The sequence below is a fragment of the Equus caballus genome, chromosome 4 (genome assembly GCF_041296265.1).
Source record: "Equus caballus isolate H_3958 breed thoroughbred chromosome 4, TB-T2T, whole genome shotgun sequence".
NCBI lineage: Eukaryota > Metazoa > Chordata > Mammalia > Perissodactyla > Equidae > Equus > Equus caballus.
This window is the reverse complement of record NC_091687.1, coordinates 4,403,062-4,420,026: the sequence shown is the minus strand read 5'-3', so window position 1 is coordinate 4,420,026 and position 16,965 is coordinate 4,403,062. Positions and strand designations below refer to the sequence as shown.

General features: G+C 37.4%; 1 protein-coding gene across 2 annotated transcripts in view; it reads left to right on the top strand.

Annotated features, from left to right (window-relative positions):
- The window catches only part of RELN (reelin), a 459,089-nt gene that overhangs the window by 181,153 nt on the left and 260,971 nt on the right, over positions 1–16,965 (top strand). For both annotated transcript variants that reach the window (XM_023638850.2, XM_070265359.1), the window contains exon 4: positions 12,583–12,653. In XM_023638850.2, the coding sequence (XP_023494618.1) occupies positions 12,583–12,653 (71 nt within the window). The remainder of the gene's footprint in view (positions 1–12,582; positions 12,654–16,965) is intronic.

Here is a 16,965-nt window from a genome sequence, read left to right as displayed (position 1 = left end):
ACATTGTGGTAGATGCAGCTACACCTCTTTTATACCATTACCTCCCAATGCACAACGTCATCCTTCGTATCCTCCCAATATAGATATATCACATTTTCTATAAAATCAGTCATCAGTGTTTTAATCAATGATTATATAAATATTATTTACTGCAGAACCAAGTGGTGTATTTTGATTTTTTTCTTTCTTAACTTTTCATTTTCCTTGGATTAATGATTTCATCTCTTTCTTAATTTACTCTGTCATTTCTCCTGGAGCGCCTTCTCAGTTGCTTCCTGAGAAAGTATACGTGGGAAGTACAATGTTTGATTCCTTACATTTTATGATAGATTGGCTAGAAATAGAAATTCAGATTAACAGTAACATTCTCTGAAAATGTTGAAGGCTTCCAGTGCTGTAATTGAGAACACGAAAAAGATGCAATTTTATTCTTATTTTGAAAATCATTATTTTTTTTTTTCTGAAAACTTTGAGGATCTTCTCTTTATCCTTGCCGGTTTTCAGTTTCTTGATAATGTGTATAGTGGACAGGAAGAAGGTGGCAGTGCAAGTCTTCACGCCGTAGGCTTCTTCTCCATCTTCCTGTTTTCAGCCCCCTATGTTGTACCTCATGTCTCAACTCTAGACCCTCTCTGAGTCAATATTTACAGAGAAGAAGGCTCAGGTTTATTATGTTTTCCTAAACTTCATTCCATTTCACCCACAAAAATGTTCAACTGACATGTCTGTATTCTCAGACTGCCAGAGGCATTATTGCCTAAGGTTATCTGAATCAGCTGACATTCAACAACTAGAAATAAGCGTAATTTTCAGATTTGAAAGTTTCACTGTGCATTTCCACTTCACAATTATAATTTAATTATGGTTAATATAAGTACTGTTCATTTCTGTTCAGATCAAGTCAGAAATCATGAGAAAACATTATTCTCAATTCTCTTATTATTCTATTCATGTAATTGAGTTTAGTGTGGAAATTTTTTAGTGTGGAAATTTTTCAAAGGCTTTCACATCAATGGAACTGTATAGATATTTCAGAAAATACTCTGATACATATTGAAAATATAATATAGAAAAGGTTCCATAATAAATAGGTTGAGAAAAGATTATTCAATAAAATATGCAAGGATATTTTTTAAATAAATGAAAAAATAATTCAAACCCCCACTGAATGCTCACACACCAAAATAAATTCCAGATGAGTAGAAAAAATTCCCAAAAGAAAATGCATACAAACATCTATTTAACTGAGTGTAGAATGGGAAAGAGCTTCTAAGCATGAACACCCTGGAAAAAAGTTAAAAAATTGAAAGATTTGATTACATGAAAGTTTAAAACTTTTTTATTAAAAAACCATAAAGAAAGTAAAGGACTAGTTACAAACTGCGTTAAAAATATTGGTAAAAAACATAGCATGGAGTTAATAGCCTTAACATTTAAAGAGCTCTTGTAGGTCAGTTAGAAAAATATTAAAACCCATAGCAAAAAATTGGCAAGGACGTGAATAGATTAATTCCAAAAGTTGAAAAATGTAACCAACAAACATACAAAATATCCTCACTAATAATCAATGGGAAAATTGAAAGTAACATGATACCTTTGGAATGAAACCTAATAGCCTGATTATGCTCAATGCCGCCAGGGGTGTTGTGGGATGAGAGCTCTCTAGTATGCTGATGGAGAGGTGTACCTTTCCTTAGATGCTATTTGGAATTATGACCTTGATGTTTGTGCCCTTAATTCAATTATCCCAGTCCTGGAAATCCATCTTAAAATGCAAGATATGCTAAAAATGTCAAACTCAGAGAAATAGAGAGTAGAATGGTGGTTACCAGGGCTTGGGGGTGGGGTGGGAGAAATCGGGAAACATTGGTCAAAGGATATAAACTTCTAGTTACAAAATTAATCAGTTCTGGGGATCTAATGTACAGTATGGTGATTATAGCTAATAATACTGTATCATATACTTGAATGATGCCAAGAGAGTAGATCTTAAATGTTCTTATCATTAAAAAAAAATAGTAATTACGTGACAGGATGGAGGTGGTAACTGATGGTGCAGTGGTAATCATTTTGCAATATGTAAGTGTATCAAATCAACATGTCGTACACCTTAAACTTAAACAATGTTATGTGTCAATTATATCTCAATAAAGCCGGAGGAAAAATAAAATGTATTGTCAAAGGTTTGTATACTTCATTATTTAAAATTTAAAAAAAATAGAAACAAAATTCCTGCAATAGTATGAAAAAGAAACTATGATATAGCTATACAGTGGAATGTTATTTAACCTTTAAAAATCTTGTTCTACAAATATTTAATAATATAGGAGCTACAGTCATGAATCACTTAACAATAGGGATATGTCCTGAGAAATGCATTGTTAGGCGATTTTGTTGTTGTGTGACATCATAGCGTGTACTTACACAGACCTAGATGGTAAGCCTACTACACACCTAGGCTATATGGGTTAATCTTATGGGACCACCATCATATACGCAGTCCATCATTGTTGTTATAAGGTGCATGGCTGTATTTATAATAAATATTAAATATAAAGGTAGAAACCTGCTTTTTAGGTAAGCAATTTTCTAAAAACCTTTGTATGCATGAATTAACTTAGAAAACTAGAAGAGTATATAGTTTACTAAAATGTTAATAGTGACTATCTCTCCTGTGTATGAATATGAGTAATGTTATTTTCACATTAATACTTTTCCGTATCTTAAAATTTTCATAATACACAAATATACACAAATTAATTCATAATAGAAAAAATGTTAAATATTGTATCCTATGAGAGAGGCTTTCCTTATAACTTGTTTCCTCAAAAATAACCCTTGTATGTGCTTTGGCAGGGTTTCTTTACAAGAGTACACCAATATTGTCCTAATTTGTTATGATTAATTAGGTTAGAAATTCTTGTCTTCAGCTTTGTCACAGTCATAAAACATTTTAGAGTTTATATTCTTTTTTTTTTTGAGGATAAGGGGGGTGGCATTTGATCCTAAATCCTATGGGATATGTTTTTTTTTGTTCCCTTTTAATTTTGTGCCAATATTTTCTGAAATGTACAGTGAGAGCATCATCATCATAATTCCTTGCCAGTTTTACAATCTTTTCATGGAGTTGATCTCCTTCGGTTTTCCCCACCGCCCTGAGAAATAAGTAGTGTAAGTTTTTAAGTCCTGTCTCAAAAAATAAACACTTGTCTAAGGTCAACATAAACCATTGAGCTGTAGCGCACCCACATGCTCTGATTCCAGATCTGCTGTTTGAACTTAAGAAATTATCCAGTCCACTTAGTTTATTTTATAGCTTAAGAAAATGAGACACACAGAAGTTAAGTGATACAGCCTAAATCATGGAGATAATGAGGGCCAGATCTGGAAGGAAACCCCATTCTTCTGTCTGAAACTGGCCCTCTTCCTGTTAGTTCGCTCAGAGATGAGACCTGAATATCTTGCGTGAGACCTAAGAACCTAAATATACAGACTCTTTAATTCACTATCCAGTGGATAACATAATTTTTACTAAGGTTTTCTTTCGAATTGGTATTCTACTTTACCAGTCTTGTCCTTGTCTTGCCTAAGGATGCCTCTGAGGCAAGTTAACACGGGCTTACTTAGTTAAAAGGTTAGAATAGCAGAGTCACTCCAATACTTTTCTTTGATGAATTTTAGTGATTTTGAAAGGTGGTATGAAAAGCATTTTTATTTTGAAGTTTTGGAAGACATTTCTGGAATACAAGTGGTTTAAGAATACTCTTGAAGATGTTAAATGAAAATGTGTTGCAATAGGAAAGCAAAGACATTAGCTTATTTACTTTCATTGTTCTTACTGTTAACTGATAGCTGAGATAAATCCTGTGTATAAGAATGTTTATCTTGACCATCTATTCTTATCACCTAATCATATTTTTCCAGTTGTTCCTTATGCAAAATTTAGTGGTTACTTATTAAAGCATTTAACTTTGTATAGTAAACATAACGCAGACTAATCATTCATGTATTCCGCATTTACCGCATAGCTACTATATGTCAGGTGCTGAGTACGACATGAAAAAAGAAATAGCCAAAAATCTCTGTGCCTCTAGTACACATAGCCTAGTATAGAAGACACAATTCAAATTAACTAAAAAAATATTTGCTGGGCGCCTGTTGTACGTCAACAGGGCCAGACTAAGAAATGTGAACGCCTAAAGCAGGCTAACATGTCAGCACCACATCAGATTCATCACCTTAAGGTTTGTTTTACACCATTTTGGTGGTTTATAATCAAGGTTCTATCGCTGGTGGTTTTCTGAACCAGTAAAATTCGTGATGAAACCCATATAAAGCTATTTAGAATTTAGACAATGAGAAATCCTTCTTTCTTGGTACACAGCTCTCCTCCATTCAGGTTAGAAATACAGCGTGTGAGCTGAGAACTTGTGGCAGATGTTTGACGCCTTGATACATGGATCAGTCCAACCGGCCTTCCCTTACTTTAAAATTCTGTGATCGATCCTGAGAAATTTGGCACTTCTCCTTTTTTTAACAGTTGGTGAGAGCAATCCTTTCGCCCGCTGAACAAAGCAAAACATGGTTTTATCTGCTTGGAGGTATCTTCCCTCCCTAGATCCAATTTGTTGTTGATTTACAAAACAAAAAAAGGATAAACCTCTGCCACTGATAAATGCTTGCGTCTCTGTAATGTTATATATTCTGCAGCTATCAGTACTTTCTCACCAAAACGGTTATTCTTTGTTTCAATTCAGTATCACATGTTATTGAGAACACTTTAAGTGAGAATTTTGGTTGAATGCCTACAATACCACAGATGAACATACTGCCAGATGAACGTTCACCACCTAGGCACTGCCAAATTCCCACATACACAGGCAATGGTGGTCCTGTCGTGACCACATCTCTTCTGGGAAGCTGGTGAATTTCTTTTGACATGTAGAGTAAGATACTCCCAGATATCAGAAACATAAAATTGTGGTGGAAAAATTATCTAATTTAAAAAGGAGGAAATGGAGTTATTATTTTAGGCCTGGTCTCAAGTCAAACTATTTCAAGTCAAACTCATAAGTGATCAGCTGGTTTTCCATTCCTGAAATCTCTTTTCACACACTAAAAAATATAAAAATTGATTATAGAAATTAAACCCAAATGCATACCTTTAAAAATACTATGTATGAAAAACAAAGAGTGTAAAATCTATATTGTAAATATCCTTTGGGGAGAAATTTTTCTGCGTGGGCTCAATCTAACGATCATTGTACAGAAAATGATTCTTTCTTGTAGTAAGCCCAGACTTTTTTTCATTTTTCTTCTCTTTGCTTTGCTTTGCTTTCTTTCTTTCTTTTTTTTCTTTTTTCTTTTTTTTTTTGGCCCAAGGACCTTCAAACTACAGTCAAAGTTGGAGTTATCTCTTTGGAAAATTCCCATCACTGATTCAATATGCAGAATGCCTCTGAAGGTCTTTGAATGATAAATGTTGGGTAAGGAAGCTCTTTCATGGCATCTTTTTCCATGATGCCTTGTTCACTTTTCATTGGAGGTTAAACTCCTGTTATAAACAATAATCTTGCTTTTCAATGATTTCTGCTAAATTTTCTGTAAAAGTATTTCATGCTTCTCTATCAGTACTTATAATTCATCCCAGAACTCTGACTGTAGGCCACGGAGTTCTCTCCTTGAAGAGATGAAAGCATCCTCTGTCGGCACTGGAAGGTCCTTATTTAATGCCTCAACTGAGCTTGTTAAAATTTTAAAGACAGACAATGCCTTGGACAAAATTCTTCCAGGTTCAGAGAGAGATGAATTCACAGCATCCCATCATAGACTCAGGCAATCAGTTCCTTTTTAACCTGATTAATGGCCCGTGGCGTTAACCTCCTCGCTATGGATTGGAGGGGCTTAGCCTTAGTGGATTGGGAAGGGATCAACATTGGTTTTGTGTCAGTTAAGGTTGTTAGGCAGTCACGAATATGAGCTTGTTACTTACCTTGTTGTTTGAATTGATGATAGGAGTGACTGCAGAAAGAGAGGCCTGGGCTACAAATTGAGTTCTTGTAAGTTAGGAAGTTCCTATGTTAAAGCTGTGGAAATAGGCTGGGCTATTTTTGGAGAAGGTGTCTAACGCTATCTGGGAGATGTAAGAAAGGAAGGCTTTATAAGGGGAAGAGATTTTTGGATAAATTTTAGAGGATGAATGAAAGAGTTTTGGCAGGAGACTTCCATGCACGGGAAGAGGACATGAAAAATCTTAGGAGAATGAAAGAAATCATGTACTCTGGAACCTCTGAGGACTATGGCTCAGTTGCAGAGTGTGGTGGGAGATGAGGCTGGACATGTAGGCAGGGACCAAATCCCGAAGAACCTTTTAGGCCAATCTAAGGCATTTGACAGAATCCTTTAAGTGATGGAGAGCCACTGAAGGATTTCAAGCGATTCTAGAAAGAAAATTGGTACAATGTGGAAGTTGGGTTGACATGGGGGTGAATCTGAAGGGGGGTTCCAGCCAAGAGAGTGTTGCAGTTTTTCAGATGATAAATTATTAAGTCCTGAATTAAAACGGTGGCTGTGGAGATAGAGAAGGGTAAATCTGAGAGTTAACAAGTACAATTGACAGAATTTGCTGACTAATGAAGAGATAAGTTTATGACCACTTTTTTGACTTGAAAGATTCAGATAAACTTTGTATTTTTCCATGAGTTTGGGGATATAGCTGTGCTAGTTATATATTCTCTGTATGCGAAAACCATTTATATACACACGTATATTAAATTACACAATAAAACAAAAATATATCTGTTACGAGCTCTAGTGGGCCGATACGAGCTCGCTCTCGCACACCACTGCCATGTGTGCGTGTGCCACACTGTTTTGGGAGGCGCTCCCCGTGATGCAGAACGCATCCAGCACGTCTCTATACCTGTGTCTGAACACGTTCATATGTGCTCACTTCGCTTTCAGTAGTGGCATCATAGAGTTTTAGAACTTAAAGGAACTTTGGAGATCATCTGTCACTCTTTTTTTTTTTTTTTTTTTTAACAAATCAGGAAATTAACCACAGAGGTTAAGTCACTTCCCAAAGTCATAGGACTAGTTAGTTTTATTTTGATTCAAAACCAAACCCTACATCTCAGTTTTAGTAGTTAGCCTTGCTGAGACACTTGGAAGGAAATTAAGTTGCTATTAACCATTAATTTATTGGCCCTACTTAAATGATCTTATTTATCTGTTCTTTGTCTTAGGAATGAAAATTATACTTTGATCAGGAAACATGTTTTTTTTTTAAAGATTGGCACCTGCGTTAATATCTGTTGCCAATCTTTTTTCTCCTTCTTCTCCCAAAAGCCCCCAGGGACATAATTGTGTATCCTAGCTGTGAGTGCCTCTGGTTGTGCTATATGGGACGCCATCTCAGCATGGCCTGATGCTATGCCATGTCTGCACCCAGAATCCGAACCCACCAAACCCGGGGCTGCTGAGGCGGAGCGCACGAACTTAACCTCTTGGCCACGGGGCTGGCCCTAGGAAATGTGTTTAAGTCATATATTTGGTGATCTTTAAGGAAACATAGACTTTGTGATTACTGGATAATAAACATTCATGCTGAAATTTGTTGTTTTGAGGGAGAGAAAATATTTATACATTTGACAGAAGGAAGAAAATACTATGGTTTAGGAATTAAAGTTGTAATTATAAAAACAATGAGAGCAGCTTTGAATAAACCTTTGAAAAGCAAAAGCATTATAAAAACCTTCACAAACTTTTACTCGTTTTACAATGGGCTTGGCATAGTTTAAATTGAGAATTTATTATAAAAATAATTTCTCCTTGAAGTTATTCATTACTCCTTTTTATATGTTTTAAAGAATTTCTTGTTTTGATAAGGGTCAAGCTGTATCCTTGTATCAAATTACTGTATCAGTAATTTGCTGATGAAAAGGAGGGAAGAATCTTTGCAAGTGAGCTGATTCTTCTGAAGATCAAACTTACCAAATTCAGACCACCGCTCTCTTTTCCCGTGTTCCACGTATTTGGTGACGTCCCCTGGAGGGTGGCTTGGGACAGGCATGCTGATATTACACTTAACGTCAGATTGCTGGCTAAGGAATGTGCTTACAACTGTGAGAGGATAAGGCACAGAAACCTACCAGACCTCATTGGTAAAGCAGGAGAGAGAGGCAGGGAAAGTCACCCACCACCGGAGTAAAGCACATTGCTCTGGATTCCAAAATGATTCTGTAGGTTAATCTGTGAGCAAATTGATTCTTGAAATAAAGAAACAATGCACTTGGGTAGGCCCTGTAACAACTATATTAAAACCCCTTTTTATTCCTTTTTTGGAAACTGGATGGCCATATTGCAATGGGAAGCAAGTTGTGAACTGAAAAATGTAGTTTTGATTCCCTCATCTGTTCAAGACATTATGACAGGTGCCTTATGGGGGAATCATTTCTTTTTAATTAACTATTCCTATTATTCCAGAAGCTTGAAATGTGTTTATGTTCAGATACAAAGAGACTGTATCTGAAGAATGAATATCAATGTATTTAAATAATAGCTGTCATTATTATCCGTACCCTCATATAGGGAGTCTGAAGTCCAGGGTGATGAAAGCAGTCGTGCAAAGTCAGATAGCTCCTAAGAGGCAGCTGACTGTTTTCAAACGCTGGTCTGTCTGATTCCAGAGACCGAGCTGCAGCATGGTGCCTCCCCACGGTACACATTGGTTCTTAAATGCCCTCGGCAGACAGTTGCTCTGGGAGTTCAGTTAAAATTAGACTATGGCGTGTTCTTTTAAACTCATAACAACGAAAGCTATTTCAAGCTTTGAATATGGTGATCATAATGAGCTTTCTTCATTTGGTAGAATCTATAGAGCTTTTCAAATGATAGATCACAACAGCCCAAAGGAATTTTAAGATTACTTATTTAACAGGGATTCTTGTTGGCAAACTTGCTCTAGAAATCTATGCATCTCCCGAGAAGATGATAAGTACTTATTAGACGCTTGTTTAAGAAATTTGGTCTACTCCCCAGAATGGTGAACAATGAGGATATTTTCTGAACTCCTCTGAAAAATTACCGCTAATTATGGAAAATTAAGTGCAAGTAGTACCAACATAGTTATTAGCACCCCAAATTTGATAGAACTTCCCCCAAAAGAGAAAATTCTAAAAATAAGGCCTGTCACCATATACCATAGCTGTATATTTTTATTTTTATAAAAAAATATATTATGCGTTAAAAATTGGAGGACATGACCTCTAGAGTCTTTTAAGTCAGAGCTACTTGCTTTTACTAATTTTTTAATATATATATAAATGTTTTTGTATTTATATTTAAATGTATATATTTATATTTTTATACTTATACATATATTTGTATTTAAATTATATATATTTATTTAAATATAGTTTATCTTTATCTTTAACATATTACATTTATGTTTATATAAATATGTAAAACATTTGTTTATATTAAATATATATATATATATATCTCCGTAGAAGATTTGGATTAAATGCTGTGATTCTGTAGGTAACCTACGATGACTTATTTCATAGCTCTAAATTTGTTCAAAGTAGGCTCCATTGTTGCCATCAGCTACACCCTGGGGAGTACCAAGCAGACATCTCACAGGACAGAGGAATGGAACTGATGTACTTGCTTCTCACCTGGGCTTCTGCTCTTTCTTCTCCTCAAGATAAGATGCTCACATGCAGGTCCTTAAAATGGCTAATCTTGTGCCTACTGTAGGGTTGGGTATTTTTATATTAAACTGTTATCTGAGCGATTTAGAGGTTGGTAAAGAAAGTGATGCACACGATGATTATCTGTCAACACGCATATGTGTCCTGTGTTCCCTACAGGGTTTGGGCAGTGGTGTGGCTGAGATTGGCATCCAGGGCTGTTGTACTTGGTAGAGAACAGGAGAGATGTGAGGAGTCATGGAGGCTGTTGGAGGAAATATGAAACAGAGTTGAAAGGGGACTGCAGTGGGCTGACTAGAAGTCGAGGGGAGAAGGGACAAGAGATGGTATTTTTAAAGGCAAACCCCATGGAGTTGCTGGCCAAGTGGCCAAGGATCCAGCTGGAAATGGGAAAGAAGTTTGTCCAAAAGGAGGTTAAATAAAAGGGCTCACCTATGCATTGAAGGGTTGGAGTGGAGAGCGCAAACCAGAGGAGGCGTGACCTTAACGATCCGGCCCAGGAGGCACTCTCCCCCTCTGAAAAGAGACTGAAAGCTACCATCAGATCTCTGAACCAGATCAATGACAATCTAACGTACTAGTGAAAAGCAAGGATTCTACACTCTGACTGCCTGGGTTTGAATCCTGGCTTTACCACCAGTTGTATGACATTAGGCAAATCACACAGTAGTTTTGTGCCCCAAGAAAATGGGAATGATGGTATCTAACTTGCAGGGTTATTATCAGGATTAGTTGAGTTAGTTTATGTGGAGCCCTTACCACAGCACCTACCAAGGGATAAATTTCAATTTATAATACATGTTATGATAATAACCATATACATGCTTTATATATATACATATACTGGTCACCTTATTATTAGCACTACTTTGACTTTTCCCAAGCAGAGGACTTCAGATAATGACACTGAGCATGTGGTCTGCTCTTCCAGCCAGCTTCTAATTGCTGAATCCTTTCTTCAAACCACATTAAATCGTGAGAACATATAAAGCCCAAGTGCTCTGGTTGAATTTCTGATGCCTGGAGCGCTCCCTGCTTCCCCTCCCTCTGACTCCCATGGAGACCTTCAGGGTACCACTGTGGACCACATTTTGAAGACTACTGATGCAGTGGAAAGAACTGAAGGCTTGGAATCTAGAACTGGAATCAAGTCCTGCCTGCCATTAACATGGTGGCTGTGTGACCTTCAGCAGGTCCTCGCTGGGCTCAGTTTCCTGATCCATATGCTGTAAGAGTTAGACTAGTTCAGTGGTTTTCAAACTCTGTCACTTTAAAGCCCTAAGAATTCCAGAGAAGGATGCCAGGAAGATTTGGAGGACGGGTGGTAGGGAGCGTGCTGGATGAGGAGAGGGAACCCAGCAACATATAAACATATGTGAATATATATGGTAGAGTAGTTGCATCTCTTTATCTGTAATTTTGATAATGATTAATATGCAACAACAAGGGCTGCTTACCCTTATAAACTTCACATATGGTGTGAGCTGAAGGCTTCCCAATGATTTTTCTCTCCAATTATATCTCACTTCCGCCATTCAAAACTCTCACTATTGTGCCATTGTGTGTGTGTGTGTGTGTGTGTGTGTGAAATTATATTTTCAGTTTCACTGCTGAAATATGTTAGCTTGGAGCAACATCACCCGTTAACACTTAAGTCCAGCTTGGTTTATCAGATTCCTTTCAGAGATTTGGGTCCTTGGGGACTGACACTAGGGGTAGTAACAGTTCAATGGCTGATAGAAATCAGAAAGGTCTGCAGCATGGAGAAGGAAGGTACGTCCACATGGAGACTAGACTGGGAAATGTTGGAAGCCATGAGGTGTTATTGGGCCCCACAAAGGACAAGATGGTGACTGAAGGATGCACATATGGAGGGGAAATGCAGAGGCCAACTTTGCCCTCTCCTGACCTAGCACAGTGCTTTGTACCTAATCCATCTTCAGCAAATGATGGCTGAATCAAACGATTTTTGTCCTAGGGTGGCTTTGGGAAGAACTAAAGTTGAGATTTAATGTTAATAGTTTTTAGTTGTTAAAAAGATTTTGTATGGCTTACTTTCCAAAATCAAGTTTCTTGAAGAGACGTGATTTTCTGTTTTAAATTTGTTTAAATAATACATTTTGTGCCGGAAAAATGCTTTTTAAGGAAAAACACTTCATATATAAAGCATAAATAATTCTTCCTTTAATAAGACAGTTCCCATTATAGGCATTGAATAACACATCTGCTAAAGGAATGCTGTTTTTTTCACCAATCCATGTGCACAGCTCTGATTAGAGGAGCTAAAAGATGCACACCTCTTTAAATGATGAATTAGACCCAGTGGGAGAGAAAGGTGTATTTTATTATGATAGATCTTGTTATTATAAAAACTCCAAATAGCCCTCTTTTTTTGAAAATACTTTTTAAAAATGTAATTCTCTGTCTCAACTCTCTATGTGTTATGGTAACTGTTGATTTCAGAAAAAAAGTACATTAAGAGCATCTTTCTCCAGTAGTAATATCATTATTTTTCCACAAAACATTTTATATCAAGGTCTCCTGAAGAAGAAATTTTAATAAGCATCCTTTCCAGACTTTTTCTTCCACCCAGGATTTGCTCACATCTGCTGTTTTCAGAATAAGGCCACAACAAATGTTACAATATCTTTATAAAGTAAAACCACAGATAATTCTCAATTTAGGTGCCTCAGTTTAAGCCTTGACTCTATTGTTCATTTTTATTGCTGTTCAGATGCACTTATTTTTTAAAAATTATATCCACACAATATTGCTAAAAATGAAGTTTTTAAAAACTTGAACAGAATACCCTAAGTTTTCACCAGACTTATTATGAGATTTAGATTAACCTTTTCCTATTCTTTTTCAGGGCTACAGCAACACACAGGGGCCAGATTATTTTTAAAGATGCTTTAGCCCAGCAGTTGTGTGAACAAGGAGGTAAGAATCATCTTTGACTTCTCTGTGTTGGTTGTGTCAAAATTATTGATGGTAGGTTTTATGTTCTATGTCCTAAGCATTTCATTACTATTATTTGATCATGCTGCTTAAAAAATTGAATTATTGACCCCTTCATATCCCTAATAATTATTTATTTAGTAATTATCAATAAAGCTCTGTAGACCTCTGAAAATATTGTGTGAGCATGCAAACCAAGAGAAAATCTATCTTCATTATTTTTTTCTAATGTATTATGTTTAGTTGTCCTAGAAAAATAAATCATACTAATTCTAGAACTCTACAAAAACACTTCTGCTTAATTTACCACTTAAATTTCTTGTCAACCTTGTTGAAAATGTTTCTGTTTATTGCTTTTAATGTTTGATCGTGTTATACATGATCATGTGTGCAGTATTTATATACTTGTTTCAACTGCAGGCACTGTTCATTTCAGACTTGTGGGTAGATACTGTATCATTTTAGATACATTAAGTGTACATTAAGTGACACCTGCTTTGTGACTGCCTCGTACACATCCAAACTCTCACCCATACTAAAATGCTCACAGATGCTCATACACGCATGTACACATATGCACACACACACACATACACACAATGAAAATGTGAAAACTAGGATCCATGCCCCCACACAGATTTGTTCCCTCTGCCTCTGGAGCTTCTACTTAACTTTGTTCGTGTCTTCATTGTAGCATTTATCACTTCGCCTAGAATTTTCCTCTGAAAAGCAATGGATGCCACCCTTGAGAGACTGAGCTTCTCAAGTATAGGGACTATGCCTTAGTACTCTTTGGGTCCCCAGAACCTGGCATGGTGCCAGGCCTATGACAGCCATTCAAAAAATGTGGGTAGATTGAATGCAAGTTTTTCTCAGCCATACGTATATTCCTTGATTTAGGCACCTTGAAAATGAATACGTTTGAAGCCAGTCTTTGTAAATGTCGTGCCAGTCTCACCATGATCATAGATATATTATCAATTTTTGTTTACAGAATGATATTTTGGGGAAATCTGTTAAATTAAGAATTATATAATTGAATTTAAAAGAAATTTCTACCAATTGTCACTCTGCTAAAGAGAATCTAATAGGTTTAGGAGAGAAATGAGGAAAAATTATATTGCTTTTTGGAAGGTCTAAGAAAATACCATATTATTATTTGTGGTGATATGGACATCATCAATATGGCTTTATCCAAGTCATGTGATACTTGGTGATTATTACTGGCAAACTTCTTATCGTTTACATACATAACTCTTGAATCAGAAAACCCCAATCTAATTATTATCAAATATACTATCTCATATGTATTATATCAAATATATTATCAGTGTTCTTAGCTTAAACAGATTTTTATTTTGTTACTTTTGAGAATGCAAAAATGTGATAGCCTTTTCAGTAGGCTCAAGAAATCTACCACAATGTAAATCTTCTTTCAGACTCTGAACATATTCACATTACTGATAACATAGAACATCATATACCGGTGAACATTAATATCCTGAAAAATGCATAGTGTCAGAAAAAGATATATCTAATTTTATTAACATTCATCATTGCCTAAAAGCTAATTTCTTTTAAGCCTTGGATTTTTGAGTCTTTTTTATTGTAAATGAATTGTTGGGATTGGGTTCACTTAAAATGAAAAGAAAAAGCCAAGAAAAATCAGTGGGAAAAAATTCTCAACCAATGAGAATAGGACTTTTGTATTGTGAGGAAAAAAGGCTTATATAGTAGTGTTGCACATGATGGTAGATGTGGATGTTATTAAAGTGCTGTTCAGCTCAGGACCAAAGGAAAACATGGAGCTTTTCAACAGCACCTAACCAATTGAAATCATATCAATCCATCCAAGATAGGGCAGAAAGAATACTGACAAGAGTGATGACGTCCTGCTGGCAGGAATAATGAGGGAAATAATTGGAGCTGTAAACCATGTATTTATTTTGGTCCTATCTACTTTTAATTAAAACATTAATTGTCTCTTCAAATAAATTAACATAAATTTAACGTGTAATAATTTTCTATACATTGGATGAGGAATATCTGATATATTTATTAGAGGGAAAAAAAGGACAATCTGTGTAACATAGCGCAACTCCTTTCAATTGCAACATACTCAGTAGGTTTGTTGATTTTAATTAAGTTAAGCAGTTTAATTTGAAAAATTGAACAAAGCAAATTCTGCTTTGCGGAGCTTGAGGACAGCTATTGTTACAAGCCTGTATTTCTGGCTAAGCGTGTTAAAAAAGTAAAAGGATCAGAAAACATATTAGTGATGTCTTAGATAGTCTATAATCTTGATCCCTTTCCTTAAAAGACCTTCATTGAAGGATTTTATTCTGCAAACATGTATCCAGCACCTGCGAGACCCCGTCCAGCTCACAGTGCTAAATATGGACTAAAAGTAAAAAAGACCCATTTCCTGTTCTTGAGGGCTGGGCTGTACATGGCAGATCAGCAGGTCACAGAGGTAGCTAAGTTTGCCCCAGGGCTTTAGGGAAGGTATTCCAGGAAGCAAGTCCTGAAGGGTGGCAGCAGTTTCAGAAAAAGGGAGAGGAGATTCCATCCGTCTCCTCCTTCCCATTCCTGCTGACCCACCTTAGAGCAGACCCACCACCTCCTTTGAGGATTGCTTAATAGCCTCCTCGTAGTTTCCCTGCCCTCAATTTCTTGCACCCCATGTGGAGCTGCTATAATGAGCTTTCAAAGATGGAAATATGATTCTGTCATTTCCCTGCTTAAGACTCTTCAATATCACAACTGGAGGCAATAGTTTCTCTTCAGAGTAAAATCCCTATTGCTTCATCTTTTCTTCCTCTGGCTAACTCAGGCTTTCCACCCCGCTTAGGTATCTCTCCTCCTGAAAAAACGTCTCTGATCCCCTCAAGCTCCTCCTCAGGCTGGTCCCGGCGACTCTCATACGTGTGACATAACTCTCAAGGCCCAATCATAATACAGGTGGACACTGTCGGCACGATGCTGTGCCAGACCCCGCTCTAAGCACTCTACCGACGTGAGCTCCTTTAATCTCACCGCAGCCCTCGGAAGGAGGAACTACTATCGCCTCCACTTTAAAGATGAGGAGACAAAGGCACAGTGGGAATGACCTGCTTAAGGTCACACAGCTAGAAACTGGCAGAGCTGTGATTGGAGCCGAGGCAAGTGGGCCAGTAGCCCATGGTATCAGCCATTACATTAGACTGCCTTTCAAGGAAATCTCTTGCTTGAGCATGCCTCCATTCATTCGACAGCTATTTATGGTATGTTGTAACAATCACATTATTACATGTGCCTTGTCTGCCATTGGATATAAGATCCTCGAGGGTAGTGACTATGCTTTTTATTAATGAATCTCTAATGCCTCTCACGATGTCTGGTGCATCGTATGCACCCAACAAATATTTATTGAATGAAGGAATGAGCAAATTGAAATAAAATAGTCTGATAGATGTGGGAACGAGGAAGCTACCCAGCAATTCATTACCGCTGAGCCGTGAGGCTGGGGCGTAAATGGAGAGGGTCATGCAGGGCTGTCTGTTACGTGCTCAGGAGCTTCAACATCGTTCTGTAGGCAGTGGGAAGCAGGAGAGTGCCGTGAACGGTTGTATTTTAGAAAGAAAGCTGGGCGTGGGGATGAATTGGGTTGCAGAGGTTGGAAATTGGAGGCAGTGAAACACAGTAGTGGAGTACTATAGTCATCCTGGTGAGAGGTAAATCTTAAGCTAAATTAAAATGAGGTCTTGGAGACCAGAAAGAAGGGGACTTGTTAGAGAGGCTTAGAGAAGGTGTCATTAATAAGGGGAGTGAGGGCAGGACGGGGAACCAGGGTGACTCTGTGGTTTCTGGCCTGAGTGACTGGGTGGACGGTGATGCCAGGAACTGAGAGAAGAAATGAAGAAAACTTTAGAGGTGTTTGGAATAGAAGATAATAAATTGGACCTCAACACATTGGCTCTGACCAAGCTGCTCTCCGTCGCACCGGGCTCTCCAGCAGCCTGCTGGGATGAGAGGCAGGTTTGAGAGCCTTCAGTATATTGATGCTGAGGAAGGAATGTGCTCTGCCAGGGACATCCTCAGAGAAGGGAGGAAGGGGCCCTGTGTGGAATACTAGTGATTGTGCAGGAGCAGAAAGAAGGGGGAATTCTCGAGAAGGGGCAAGCTTCAGTGGGGGCAGGGGGCGGGTGCTCAGGGAAGACATTTCAACATGGTAGAGATGTTCAACAGGGACAAAAGACTCCTGAGAGAATGGAGAGGAAGACGTATGTAAAAGCACTTTAGAATTTTGCAATTA